At 32.4% G+C, this 16,113-nt stretch overlaps 1 protein-coding gene across 3 annotated transcripts in view; it reads left to right on the top strand.

Moving 5' to 3' along the window:
- LOC140056013 (protein turtle homolog B-like) overlaps positions 1 to 16,113 on the top strand; it is a 60,809-nt gene that overhangs the window by 37,742 nt on the left and 6,954 nt on the right. For 2 of the 3 annotated variants that reach the window (XM_072101211.1, XM_072101213.1), the window contains 9 exons: positions 2 to 152; positions 1,257 to 1,390; positions 2,481 to 2,596; positions 5,371 to 5,521; positions 6,630 to 6,741; positions 7,076 to 7,254; positions 10,203 to 10,265; positions 10,936 to 11,226; positions 11,359 to 11,538. In XM_072101211.1, the coding sequence (XP_071957312.1) occupies positions 2 to 152; positions 1,257 to 1,390; positions 2,481 to 2,596; positions 5,371 to 5,521; positions 6,630 to 6,741; positions 7,076 to 7,254; positions 10,203 to 10,265; positions 10,936 to 11,226; positions 11,359 to 11,538 (1,377 nt within the window). The remainder of the gene's footprint in view (position 1; positions 153 to 1,256; positions 1,391 to 2,480; positions 2,597 to 5,370; positions 5,522 to 6,629; positions 6,742 to 7,075; positions 7,255 to 10,202; positions 10,266 to 10,935; positions 11,227 to 11,358; positions 11,539 to 16,113) is intronic. The other variant, XM_072101212.1, reaches the window with a different exon arrangement.

Here is a 16,113-nt window from a genome sequence, read left to right on the forward strand (position 1 = left end):
GATCCATCAACCCCCCAGCCAATGCCAAGCGAAATTGTAGGAGCTTTAGGTTACTCTGTTACATTAAACTGTCATGCGGACTCAAACCCAGCCATTTCAAATACAATATGGCGCAAAGATAGCATCACACTTTATCCAACTGCAGATCAAAGGTACGGTATCTTGAGTTTATGTTGTGTTTGTTTTTAATAATGGTCAAATGTTTTGCCCTATTCAGATGTAAAGCAAAACCAAACTTAGCTCTCTCAGAGGAAATTACTTTATAGTTTAATTATCATGTTGGCGCAGTACATGCGGCCTCTTTGGAGCTCGACTCTAACCATAGATATTAAGAGATATGAACACCAGGCTAGTGTTCAGGAGGTTGCGAGTTCAAATCCCACCAAAGAATTACTTTGGAATTGGTTCGCAAATGTTCTCAACGTGATGTTATTTTCATTACTGAATAAGCATATTGTAATAAACCCTTTTAATTGCTTTTTATACACCATTTATTTAATACATATACATCATTAGCGCATAGAATGTGATATGAAAAACAATGATGATAATACTTTGAATGTAGATCTTACATTATGTAACTTAATAAAACAGAAAAATCACAGTTATCAATCAGTTGTGAATTAATAGCAACTTACTGCTATTAATCAATATATCTACTACTACACGACATATATGAGTTAATAAATCAGACGTACATACACATATGAATTTAAATTGAAACAAGAGGTACATGCAGCAACTACATTTAACATTTACTACAACTTATATAAGATGTCCCTATTGCATGTTGATGTATTTTATCACACTAGTGGGGATCGTAACTTTTTTAATGATACTACCCATTTATTATATTTGATTTATAAAGCTTTTCTGCATTACCACTTGTCATACTGTAGGGACTTCAAAGAAGGAATTGTGTATGTTAAGAGAGTGTGCTTGTTTAATATGAAATATGAAAGTATTTTCCTACAAACTTTAATTCTGATGCTCTCTTGGTCACAGGTTTATATCTCAATATCGAAGCTCTGTTTACACTATCAAACTAGTTTGGCAAATAAACTGTGATGTGCCCACATATGGTAGTCATATGATATCATGTCATTTTTTTTGTCACATGAAGTTTGATACTGTATACAGACAGATACTTAGGAATCAGTAAACTACATTGGAATTTCTATTTCTGTCAGGGGTCTAGTTTCGTATATAATTAGTAAATTAATGTTAATTAAATATTGAAATGTGTATTTTTCTAGGTTAAGCCTCGGTAAGTCTGGATCTCTCACCATAAACGAAGTAAAGCAAAGTGACGAAGGCTTCTACTCCTGTCAACCGTACAACTCACTCGGATCTGCCGGTGAAAGCTCCAGCACATACTTACTCGTCAGAGGTTAGTTACCATGACAACAACATCATCAGTAACTTCTTTTTCGAACCTAATATTTCATTTAATAACAACTTTTAAGTGATTGCTAATAGTTACCACATGTATTTAGAAATGGTTAGTCGCTAATGTGTCTCCAATTTTCTTACGGAATGTAGCTTAGTTCGTAAACCAAGTAGATGACTCAGTCTTGGGAATATCCATAATTAAGAATCCATGGAATAACAACTAAAATCATGGAAAATTGCAAAGGATATCAGCGGAGATCAAAGGGCTCAAATTGTTAATAGCTAATGTGTCTCCAATTTTCTGAAGGAATGTAGCGTAGTTTGTAAAGTAGATGAGTCATTCTTTGAAATATCCATTAATATTATTGGGAAAATCATGGCATGGAATAAAATACATGGAACATTCCGGGAAGATCAGTAGGAGTAGGACATTAAAGAGCTTGTATGTCTGGTTCACAGAAGGGCATTCTGTGTGTAATGTCGATATACATTGATTAATGGAAGAGCTATGTATGGATAAATTATAATTTACAAAAATAATAAATGTTTTAATAATTGATATGTATTGCCATAACAAATAGAAATCTCTAGAGCATTGGAAATCCATAGACATCTCCAGGGCATTGATTTACATTCAAATAATTCATTTATATTAGAAATCTTTGAATTTGTGTATTATAAAGTTGACATTTAAATTTAACTCAAGTGCAACTACTGTATGTTTTTAACCATTCACTAACTGCTGATCTCCATTTAATGTCCGTATCAATCAGCTTATCAATATTTTATTCCAGAATACATTCCATATAAAACTCACAAAATGCAAAATGAAAGTGTAGAAGTAACACACCCTCTCTAATGGGTCACTTTACTTTGAAAAAAAAAACAGAAAAAGGGAACATTTTATTTTGGTTTATATATGTTTTAACACTATGGCCAACCACACTCAGAGAGAGCGATTTTAAGGAGAAACGTTTTGGACACTTTTCCCCTTAAAATCGCTCTCTCTTTCACTGTATTTTGGTTACACAAAAAAGAAGTATGTAATTTGTAAATGCATTGAATGATATAAAGGTATTTGTTTATAGATGCACCCATATTCACCTCCAGACCAAAGGCATACTACCAAAGAATGGCTGGGGAGGAGATTAGCATTCCCTGCACAGCTTCTGGCTCACCACCACCGACTGTAACATGGCGTAAGGTAAGGATTATTCCAAAGAAAATGGAGATATCACTTAATTTTTATACCCACTCTTCCTCTATACAACATTTCAACATCTATGCGTGTTATTCTATAACACCTCATTTAAAAAAGCACATTTTAACTAGAGTAAATATGGAATATAAATATGTAACCTAAATTTTTGCATTTATATTGCATATATATATATATCAATTTGAATGCCTTTGCCCTTTGCTCCGATTTTGATTGTGAATATGCAAACATTTTGTATTTTAAAATTTTATAGTTATATATCTATTTTTATATATACCTGTAATTCGCAACTCGCTGTAATAAATAAAATAAATAATTAGTTTGAATTTTAAATAACAACATATTAATAAGGATCTATATATAATAGTTGTATAAAGGTATGTTTATATATTTTTATATTGCAACTCGCAGTTGGGTGTAATTGAAATAAAAAAATAATTTAAAATAAAGAAAAAAATTGAAGATATAAATAGTTGTTTAATGGCTATATGAAGGTATGCATACCAGTTTGCAAAGTGAACTTGTGGGTTGCTAACACAACTATATTAATACAGGTCATTTTAACTTGACAACTTTCGTCTTTTAGTTATTTTAGCGTAAATGTATTTTTATCTTTAGAATAATTAGTCTCCGCCAGAAAGACAACACTTCTTAACTGATTAACACACGATGTTGTGTAATGTGTCACAGGTATAATGTTACGCAGAAACATTGAATTAAGCGTCTCTACACAGAAAGACAATACCTTGGCGTCCAGCTGAAATACAGTGAGAGAGAAAGGGGAGATGGTAGTGAACAATGATTCATTGTGACACAATTACAACAGTAGTTGTAATATTCATGGAATATTGTCTGCTTTAAAAAATCCATAATGATAGTTGACCTATACAACATTGTTTCACCTGAAGTTCAATAGTATTATACGTAATACATTTTTTATTACAATGAGAAAAATAAGTGATAAAAAGGACTAAATGTTTGCTAATGTTTTTGGCATACTTTGACTTCATTAAAACTCAGATACATACAAAATTGGAGATAATACTATTGAAAAAAATACTGAAAAACTCCAATAAAATAGACAGCACACCATAAAAAGCCTTCCTTGTTTCATATTTTCTCAGCAGTTAAAGTGTTAAAACACAATGTTGTAGCTTCATTTCATGCTCTAAGTGACTACACAACTGTAATTTTATTTTGCGCACTCTCAGGTGTGTCTGCGTGTGCACATAATGGCTGTTTGACATGAAGCTACTGAATTTTTCTATTTACTATGAAAAGACTACTGAAAACAATTGTAGCAAGTTGATTGACTGTCTGCTGTAACAAGTTACAATCAGTTAGCTGTGTTTTAAACATGGAAGTGGCATAGATGTAATAGATTGATTGTTTAGTGGTTTGATAGATAAGGTGTATAGAACAAATTCATTCTCATTTATTTAGTGATGAGAATGCCAACTTATTATTTATGAGACATATGGGATGCATGTTTGACACGATCTTCGCTTTTTAAAAAATGTTTCATCTCTACGTGGAAAGACTATCTGACTGTTCTTTGATAAATCGCTGTCATTTGAAATTAATTTCGCTTCCTTTTTTTTATTTCAGAATTTGTTGTTGTAATACATGACTATTAAGAACATTAAAACGATTAGATGAACTAACAATTCATTTTACTTTTACCTTATTATTACTTAAACCAGTTGAACCATCTTTTGACATTAGTTAAAGTTTGTAATACCATATATCCTGGCTTTACCACGTTGAAACACCGGTTCTCGTCAGATCACCGAAGTTAAGCGACGTTGGGCCTGGTTAGAGCTTGGATGGGAGATAGGAATAACAGGTGGTGTATACGGAACTGGGGTCCCGTTAGGCATTTGAAATCAGCACTGCTGACTCTTATGGCAGCCTCTGCATCTAGTATCTGCCTCAGACCTCTGGTCAAGGTGGGCACTGGACGAGAGAAGCCCTTGATCAATGTTAGAACCAATCAAGGTGATTTAAACAGTCCTGGCTTTGTTTGTATCAAACCTGTTAGTGGCGGTAATTATCGCTGTTGGTTTCAATTAAATAAAATAAAATAAAATAAAAAATAATACCACTATGGGTCTAATCTCACATCCTACTTTACTTATACTTCCTTTTTTATTTATTTTTTTTTATTCTAGAATTTTTTGTTGTTGTAATACATGACTATTAAGAACATTAAAATGGTTAGATGAACATTTTACTTGACCTTATTATTACTTAAACCAGTTGAACCATCTGTGACATTAGTTAAAGTTTGTGTTACCGTATATCCTTGAGTGTAATACCCCAAAGTCAGCCCAATTTCATGTTCTTACATTGCAATACAAAAATAAATTTTATGATGACAGACCGGAGCTACAGAAGATTACATTTACTGTCTAATACTCTAGTAAACTTGTTAAAAAGCATCTTGTGATCACACTAATTTGACTGTCCTTTTACGTGATTAATTATAGTTAATTGTAATTGTCTAATTATATATATTATATACCTATTTCATCCATAAGGGCCACAATGGAAATAAGTTTGACCATTGGTTACTTTTTTGTGCTACCCTGAATTCATTCCTGTACTGTTTTTTTTAAATGTTTTCTATTTTGAATTCGAATAAAGAAATGAAAATATGGGGGTGGGATTATACCAGAGGATATACGGTATATGTTTCTTGTATAAGTATGATGCTCTCAAGATTGTTAACTATAGTTGAATAACGATCTTGTTTGTAGGTTGATGGTATGCTCCCCATGTCACGTGCAACCACACTGGAAGGCACTTTGCGGATTGTACAGTTGCAGAAAGAAGACCACGGATTGTATGAATGTCTCATCAGTAATGTGGTTACCACATTGGTGACTAGTACGCAGTTAATAATCGAACGTATGTCCAACATTTTTATCTGCATGAAATCATAAACTTTTATTGAGAGAGGGAAAGCAATCTAAAGTACTTGATTTGATTTTTTGCATTAAAAACATACAACATTTATGATACAAGATATATAAATATATACAATTTCAATTAAAAATATATATATATATATATATATATATTATATTGGCATGGCATAAACATTAGGTCTAATTAAATGTAACAACTTACAGTTTCAATTGGGGTTTGTATCATCATGTCAATAATTGTCTAATTTAAAAAACAAAATGTTGAAACTGTTTGTGCACTGACTGCTGGCTGGAAGGGAATTTCACAAAAGAAACTAAAAAGACAAATCATTATGTCTTTACCAGTGTAGGATGACTAATTAGTAATAGATTGAAAACCAGTTAACTCCATAAAACCCATGTAATTGTAGAGTAACTATCAGATTACATGTAAGAGAAGAAACGGATAAGCCTACTGATAGACATTATAACGAGAAAATTGTACTGTATGTGACAAAGCAATTAATATAACAAAACTGTATACACACTTTCAATGAAAATAACTTATAGATTGAAAACTACTTTTATTAGCCCTAAATTCTCATGATTTACTTGATTTACTTGATGTTGAGACTTATAAAGCCGAAGCGGTAGTTCTTTGGGAGACCTATTCAGTGGACTCTTTTATAAAGTGGACCCTCCTATAAAGTGTCACTTTCCCATGATATGACCGAGAAGCAATATATTAAGGGGACACTTTTTGGAACCCCAAGATATCCCCTTAAGCGTGGTTCCCACTAGCGACGCAGCACAAGGACGTTACGCAACGCAAGTGAATTGACCAATCACAAGCGATGGCTTATTTGCTTGTGATTGCTAACTGTCTATAACTTCACTTGTCATTGGTTAAAACGATTGCGTTGCGTTTACGTCCTTGCGTTACGTTCTAGTGAGAACCAAGCTTTAAAGGGCATTCTACTGTAGTTTTGAATACACTAGTGTAAATGCAACCTTGCAATATTTAAAGATTAAGTAACATGAGTTGGTTTTGGCTATAAAAAGGAATTGTAATTTAATTTAACACTATACATACTTTTTTTTCATTACAGAAACATCACCTCATGCACCTTACAATGTCACTGTGGTAACAACAAGTAGATCAGCAGTGATATCCTGGCAACCAGCATATGACGGAGGACTAACTCAAAGTTATACTGTCTGGTATGTATATTATTTTTCCTCATAAAATATTGATGATTATTGTATTTATTATTATTTATTATACAGTTAATGTACTCTACTACTACTCTGCCCAATAGTACAAAGACAATACTACCTGGCCTCAATCACTTACATTCTCACACAGTTTAATTTTGTTTCATCTTATTCTCATTTAAACATCTTTTACCCTGACCTGTTCCAGCTCCGGCAAATATAATCGAACCTCAATGTGTTGTTTTCACAACTCTCAAAACAGCATGCCAATGCACTCGGTGCGTCATGAAAACGAAACATCTAGCAGGTGTAAAAGACATTTATCCATGCTCATTCACAGGTTTCGTAGTCACAACGTTGATGATTCCGAATGGACAACGCTCTCACTACTACCAGAAGACGTCACATCAGCAACGCTGTATAACCTTCGACCCAACACTCAGTACGAATTCAGTGTGATTGCTAGCAATGAACTTGGCAAAAGCATGTTCAGTGAGGTTGTGATTGCTAGTACTAAAGGTATGTTTTATTCCAGCAGCTTGGCTGACAAAAATTTGTTATGCCATGCTCCTTAATTCTGTTGTCAATCGTTAAAGGGAACTATTTGCATGATCAAACATTAGATGCACTGTGCAGATAGAAAATAAAACTATAAACCATACCTGTTGATATGATACCATTAATAATTTTACATGTATGCAGGGCCATAAGGTTTCAACCTTTTTCACAGGGGTCATATGACAACCCTGTGGCCAGAACAGAAATTGAACTAATTTCTTATGATCACCAAACCACTTTATTTCTCGTGGCTACGGCACTTGTATGCTACACACAAATCCCGCACACAGCTTTATCACAATGCATTTGTGTGACATTTAATTTGTTTGTCACATTGATGGTAGGAAGACATATTACAGTGTTAGGGATTTCCAGAAGCAAAACCTGTATCTTTTTCACATACTTTGCTTAATTAATGCATGGAGGTATAAAAATATTTTTATACCTCCATGATTAATGCTTTCTGGAACTGTGAATAGTGACAAGGCAAGCAATATGTCAATCTATTTAAAAACGTTGATCCACATTACACAACATTTAACATTATGTAGGTGAAACCTAATATAGTCATAAACAAATAATACACATTTAACATTTAATTAACTATCTTGCTAAGAAAGGAAAGAAACATCACAATGTTAAGCTCTGTCTACACTATCAAACTAGTGTGATGTGCCCATATATGGTAGTGATATGACATCATCATGTCCATAAAATAGGCACATCACATTTTTTGTCACATAAGAGCTTTATGGAGTGTCAATTCCAGAATTGAAAATCTTCACTTTTGCAACACTTTTCTTGATGAATGCTCTAATAAACTCTAAAAGGCAAGAAATACATAAATCTAAATGCTATCATTGTACACATTATAGTGTAGTCAACCTAATATGGCCATGAACACATCATACATATTTAATCGACTCTCTTGCTAATAACACTGCTTTCTGACATATACAAGGTAATTAATTGGTACTACACAATTAATTCATGCAGAAAAGATAATATCTGTATAAAGGTATTTTGCAATTAATAATTGACGAGAAGTGTTGTTGTTTGCTGAATCACTACTTTGTGTGGGCTGATTACATCAAACAGTTTCTAATATTCAGAGTAGTAGGCCTAAACTACATTCAGAAGAGAAGCTTGTATTATCAACATTTCAACGACCATTTTAAATTCCCAAAACATGTAAAATTTGAAAGAAATAAAACATAATCAATGTACTTTGTGTGACAAATGCATGGATGATTATGTGTAAAATAATAATGTTATAAATATATAACTTTTATTTTAAAAACTTTTAATGATTAACATTTTATTGAAGACCTATTTTTGCAAACAAAAATTGTATTTTGTTATTTTTATAAATACAATTTCTATTTCACATATTTGTTCAAAAGGAGGGAAATAGTTTTAGACAGATTTTTTGTTTTAATCTTATAAATTGTTTTTTTACTTTACAATAAAATTTAATAACAAAAAACAAGAAGATTGACGTTTCGGAACCATCATGGAACTATTTTCAAGATCAAATGATCAAATGTTTGTATAATTTGATCACTTGATCTTAAAAAATGGTTCCATGACGGTTCCAAAACGTCGATCTTCTTGTTTTTTGTCATTAAATTTGATTGTAAAGTTATATAGTAAGCGTCTATTAATTCCTAATTGTTTTTTTGTTTTTAAAATGTTTTTCGTTTGCAATATAATTATTATAAAGCCAAATAAATAGGTTTTTAAATTACTAACCAATACCTATATTTTTATTCTTATTTAATAATTTCCCTGTTGTCATAACATAACTTTTCTTTTAATGGACAATAGTATATTTCCTTCCTTTAATGAGCTTTGATATGATCACAATAAATCTATGATAGTCCTACATAACACTAGGATCTTACCGATTTGAATGGTTAGCCTGTCTAAATCCAGCCATAGTTGTTTTCTATATGTCGGCAGAAAAACAACTTTGTTATTAATGATCTAAAGGTATTGTTTTGCCTAACTAGCACTCAGGATTATTAAAATTATTTCTAAAACTCATAATAATTATGTGAAATATGAAAAATCAAAGATATTTATAGTAGTAATATGTCTACTTTTAGAGAAAAAAAAAATGTTATGGCTCATTGAGAAAGTACTCATGGATGTATACAATTAACCATACTAATTTTATACATCCATACATTCTCCATACTTTATATTACTCCTTCCTGCATTCAGAAAACTTTTAAACTGCTAAATTTTAATAATACTATCCCAAGTTATTTATTGCAGTAATTCATGTCATCATAATGATGCAGTTACAAAGCAGGCCCTTAAGTACCAGAACATAGATCTTTAATTTTAAAGACAATTATATTCTTTCAACTTTGTACATTTTCCTTTGGGTATTTCATCTAAGTTGGCTGGCGGGAGTGTATATACAGTAGTTAAGTTCTTTCATATAACAATTAATATATATAATCTCTTTCCCTTGTAGCTCTTGTTGACTTTCAGTAGAGAGTATTATTATGTTATCTCTTGTTTTTTGCATGAAATTCTACCAAAACGTTAATCTCAAATCCTCTTAACAGATTATTTTAAACTGTGCATTTTCTATTTGATTAAATGCTGTTGAAAGATATATTTTGTTTTTCCACAATCAGATACAGTATGTGTGAATTATTATTGTTGAGAAGTTATTTTTAGAAATAACCAAATGGATGCATTGACGTCAAACATTATGCACAGTTTCAATTGAGATAATGTTATAAAACCAGGGAAGAGTTAAATTCTCTTCCCTGATAAAACCAATAATTTCATTATCATTTTGTACTAATGAATTATAGTTTGTTTTGTATTTTTTTGTTATTAAAATCTGCTCTCAAATCTTTCTCTATCATCTTTCTTGTCAATAATCATAGATCCTGATAACATAATCGTTCCTACTGACACTTCCGGTCGAACGCTCCTACCGGCTTGGAGTGGTAAGTTCTGCTTTAACATCTCGCATTAACACAGTAATCTGCTATTAACTTTTAGGCTCACAATGAAATAAATAAAAAAAAACATTTAAATACTGTTAATGAAGTTGGATGCTGTTTAAATTGGTCTACTGTTAATTATATAGAAATTTATTATTACAATAACTATTATAATAAATATTAATATTAAAAATATATATTAAAATAATGTTGAAAGCTGCTTAAACGTTCTATTGGTTTTTTTGGTTCTGAGTTTTACTTTGAGTCACTTAAATTACTTTGGTAAAAGGGAGTCTTGTTATTTACTCACTTATGTATGTAATATCTTTCAAGTACAATTGAAATAATAGAAATATTAATATTGAATTCTTACTAATTGTATTAACATTCACATTTCTAACTGACTAATCGTCTATCAATCATTTTAAGTTTCTAACAATTGTTGGTATTTTTGCATTATATTGTTTTATTCATTCACTATCAACAGCACCTTTGTTAATATAATGGTTGTTTATTTTTCATGTTTAATTTTCTTATTCAGTTCTTTTTAAAATTAAAGGGAATAATTTGTTTGAATTGAGACATGCATGCATAACTAACTAAACTAAAACTTATGTTAAGACATGGACAGTATAATCTTAACTTATATTTAATTAAAATACTTTGTTTTTAGTGTTAAGCCCAGGCCCTCCTGTATCTGTCACAGTCAACAGCACCTCATCAGCCTTAATACTTAAGTGGGAGACCCCTCGTGAGTATCCAGAACTCGTCAGCTTATACACCGTTGAATACCGCATCAATGGAGAAATTTATTGGAAAGTTCTTATTGATGACATTTCCTCGGAAACCAGAGAAGTTAAACTGACCGGTCTTAAAGCTCAGACTTGGTATGATTTCAGGATGTTTGCATTCACTCCAGGATCGTTTAGTATACCCAGCAATATTGTTACAGGATTTACTGGTGGTAGGTAGTTTGTGAAATCTTAACAATTCATTTATGTTTGTATTTGCCCACTTATTTGCTATAATCGACAATGTATCCAAGTGAATTTATAATTAAAAACTAAAAACAACATCCAATTTATCTATTCCATAGAACTTAGTACTTATACAGTACTTGGAGAGGATGATAACAGTGGCGGCATAGAAGGCGCTGTGCTCGCTGGCATCATATCTGGTCTGGTCTTTCTCATAATTGCTCTGATACTAATGATTACAGCAGTGGTCATTGTTCGACGACGGCGGCAGAAGAAGAGGGAGTTACATGAAATTTTAGGTATGATAGTTTTAACTTTTATGCAGATACTTTTGTAATGTGATTTGTGTTACTTTTTATTGTTTTTTTATTGGTATTGGTATTAAATGGTTTTCAATTCTAAGATTTCGTATTTGGTGTTTTATATTTCCATATATTAAAGTTTAAGGCTGGTTTCTTATATTTAAATACAAAGTTATTTTTTGTAAATTAATTGGCTTATTCCTCCTTTCTAACTACTGCACATAGTCCAGTCAATCTAATGATATACCCACCACAAATTGCAATAGTAACAAAGCAAGTATTTTTGAATTCCATATAAAGTGTAGAACGACATACTAAAAGTCACCAAAAATCCAAGCATTGGGTCAAGGGGTCAGAGGTCAATAAAGGTCATTTTAGGTAAAAATTAATATGCCCCATTAATTACATATATTTAACCATTTGAAATACATTATATACAAGTGTGATTTATGTCATCCGAAAGCTTATTAAATTTCCTATTCAGTGATATCAAACTTATAGTCATAACATTTTATTTAGCATGTCATTTTTGCGGAAAAACACAACATAATGTTTCAATTTTGGCTAAAAATGTTGTTTTCGCTGTAAACAACAATGGTATATACACAGGGATACCCATGGGGTGAACATTTCAGTCCAAAGCGATACACATGACCAGCTCAAGATGCAGATGAGTGACATCTCCGTTCCTGTTACTTCTCGATGATCTACATTCCATTTTTTCCAGATGGCATTTGTGTTGCCATGGTTACACTATTTATATTGGGACGTATAAGTATTTTAACGATTTTTTAACCAGTAGAAATACAAAGATGTTCAACAGCAGTTTGACAATGACCTCCATGTTGTATGACATTCGGAACCATCTGGGCTGGATTGTCAACAGACCTGGTGATTGAAAAGGTTTCTATGAGAAGCCTCAAAGAAAGCCAGGTTTGACAAGAGATTTAGGAATGAGTACATTCAGACCAAATCTGAGCTGTATGTAATGCCTTTGCTATAGTATCAGGGCGTTACTCCAACAGCGGCCAACATAAGACCTTGTGGCCACACGTCAGGAACACAATGGCAATTGAAAAATCCATTTGGTTACGACTCAGAGACTTCATACCATTGACATGGGAGTTACTGCAGGTGACTCGGAATATTGGCAATGCGGTATTAAGCATTGAATATTTTGGAAGGATGTTAGGCCAGAAAGTCTTGCAATGTATTCAAGATCCTGGCAATAAAGTACATACAGGCAAATATGTGTGCATAGATCCTACAGTTCCAGAGGAGACTCGAGATGAACTTTGTTATCCACCAGCACTTTTTGAAACTACCAACTTACAATACTTTCAGCTAATAAACCAACATGATGCCATGTGGAAACAACTTCTTATGAATAGTCTAACACATCCAACTCACAGAATGCTGTCCAGTAAGCCTACATTTTAGATGGTAGTGCTCTACTTTTTCACAGCATTCCATGGAATAGTGTAGAGACTTATGATGCGATCTGTAAAAAATATTGCTCTGCCATCATAGTCTTTGATGATTATGAAAGCGCCAAAGACGGCGCACATGGTAAGGCGGGTCAGGTGGTAGTGTCCCTGTACATTTTACCAGTGACATGTTCCACAAAATAGGATCATTTTCTGTAACAAACAACAATTTATAAATCTTCGTAACTAGTATTTGAACAACATGGCAATGAGTGAATGCAGCTGCTGATGCAGATGTTATTTCGGATAGTACAAAAAAACCATTGAATCAGCAAACAGGAAAACATCTGTATCCGATGACTTTTGAGAGACATCTGTGATAACCTTCTGTTTGCTCATGCGATACTGGTGACACAACATCCAGAGTTTTCGGAATTGGAAAACAAGTGGCTCTAAAAAAAGCTTGTCATTGCACTTATTTCTGACATTATGCTGTAGTCTTCAGATGCAAACAAGATACAAAGGATGACATTGTGGTTGCTAGAGAAAATGATTTAGTGTGTCTTTACAATGGACGACCTGGACAGCGTGGAATGCCTTTGACTCCATCCCATCTATAAGTACAACCTCGCATATCGCCAACTTCATAGTCGTACCACAACCAAGGTACTTAACATCATGTTCAAGTTCAAGTTATCTTTTAGCAATGGAGTGGGGTTGATATGTGTACCGAGGACTGGGGATGGAAGATCAGATGATGGAAACATGGTTCCTCTACACACAGACTTAAAGCCAGCACCTGAGTATCTCCTTGAAGCATTCAGGGGTAACTAGAACTACATGTGATGAATGCAATGGCATTGCACTGTACTAATACCCGAACAAGAAAGTGATACTGATGACATAGTTGTGAGTCCATTTCTATTTGAAGGATTAAAGAATATCATCCCACACGGGGCAATTCAAATAAAAAGTTCTGGATTAAAATGATCTTACAAAATATACAAAAATATCACAATACACAGTACAATATAACAAGAGTCAAAGTTCAAGAATTTAAGAGTCGGATGGCCACTGGCAAAAAGGAATTCCTTTAACGGTTTGTTCTACATGCCAGGCATCAAAAGCGATGCCCATGAGGCATGAGCTCGAAATCACTGAACAAGGCATGGTTAACATTTTTTAGAATAGCTCTACCTTTTTCTAGAGTTTGCATGTCACAGAAGGAAGACAAGCTACGAAGTTGACAACCTATTAATTTAGAACTTAAATTAACAATTCTTTGTAGTGAGTTTCTCTCTTTGACCCTATTAAGACTAAAAAACCAGCATATAAAGGAAAAAAGTTAAAACGTTCTCAATAAAGGAATTATAAAAAAACCTGAGAATTACTTTATCGACATTAAAATGGTTCAGCTTCTGTAACAGATAAAGTCCATGGTGTCCTTTCTTTACTATTGCCTCTGTATTTAATTCCCAGCTGAGATTGTCCTCAAGATATAGTACCTAGGTATTTAGGAACGGACAATATCACTGGTTTGTCATTTATGAGGGATACCAGAGGGCTGCGTCATTTCTCCTTCCTAAAATCTACAATCATCTCCTTGGTTTTGGTCACATTGAGTTCCAAGTAGGAGTTTCCACAAAATTTGATAAAACCATCTAATGCGGGACCATGACCGTTTTGTGAATTTTTAAGGAGAGACAGCAAGACAGTGTCGTCAGCAAATTTGACAAGATGACTATTGTCCTGTTTGCTGCGACAGTCATCCGTGTATATAATATACAGAAGATGAGAGAGGACGCAACCCTGGGGCGATCCAATACTTGTCATTACGTACATTCATTGATACTAAAATCATCAAAAATCTATCTATAGTTAAATCATGAGTTGATTCCAAATTATCAAGACTCATTAATTAATCAACAATAGTACATACCGCTAATGAATTTCAATGTTCTTCTAGCTAGCATCATTTTTCCTATTTCATAACGATACAATAGGTACAGGAAAAACATTATTTGCACCAAATACTTGCAAAATATACATAAACATAATTTAGTTTTACACTATTTAAAGAAAATTTGAGTTTTCGTAAAAGGTCACTGACCTCTATAGTTACATAACAACTGTTGTATCAATTAGTTTTTAGAGTAAGAAATACATATTATACACATTTGTAGTTATTTAGATGTTATTGGCAGGCATAAATGTTACCTACTACTACACTACCTGTTGTTGATAACAATTTATCATTATTATAGGATTATTTTTATTTAAGTACATAATTAATTCAAAATACTTAACATCATTTTTCCTATTTCATATGACGATAGGTACAAAAAAAACACAAGTTTCATCAAATGCAACGGCAATTACGGAATAAGACATTTTGTTAGGAAAAATTTGAGTTTTTGTAAAAGGTCAATGACCTTTTGACCTCTAGTTAAGTATAACTGTTGTATTAATTGTTTTTTTAATGTATATTAGTAGGATATATATACTCTACACATTGGTACTAAAGCTATTTAGATATGATTATAAAACAATGGATTATAGGCATAAACGCTACCCCTACCCAAAAATTGTTTACATTACATTTGATCAAGAATCAATTTCAATAAGAATAGTACATCATTACTTTTAAAATTCTTCTAGTTAACATCATGTTTCCTATTTTATATATCGATAGGTACAGAAAAAACACAATTTTGATTAAATGCATCCACAATTATGGCATATAACAGTTAATCATTTTTTAAAGGAAAAAAATGAGTTTTTGTAAAAGGTCAATAACCTTTTGACCTCTAGTTATAAAAAGAAGTGTTGTATTTTGGTTTTTTAAATTGCATATTAGAAAGAAATATATATTCTACACACTGATATAAAGATTATTGAGATTGGATTATAAAACCACAAGTTACGGGCATAAATGTTACCCCCTACCCCAAAAATATTTACGGAATAAAATCCCTATATAGTTGTTGAGATTACGTAAAAAATAGTGTGTTCCAATGCTTCAATTTTCGGTGACTTTTAATATGTCATTCTAAACTACATTTGGAATGAAAAAATCAATGTTTCGTTACTATAGCAATTTGTGGTGGGTTTACCTCTAAATATCACTAGATTGACTGGACTAACA

This window comes from Antedon mediterranea, chromosome 8 (genome assembly GCF_964355755.1).
Source record: "Antedon mediterranea chromosome 8, ecAntMedi1.1, whole genome shotgun sequence".
Classification (NCBI taxonomy): domain Eukaryota; kingdom Metazoa; phylum Echinodermata; class Crinoidea; order Comatulida; family Antedonidae; genus Antedon; species Antedon mediterranea.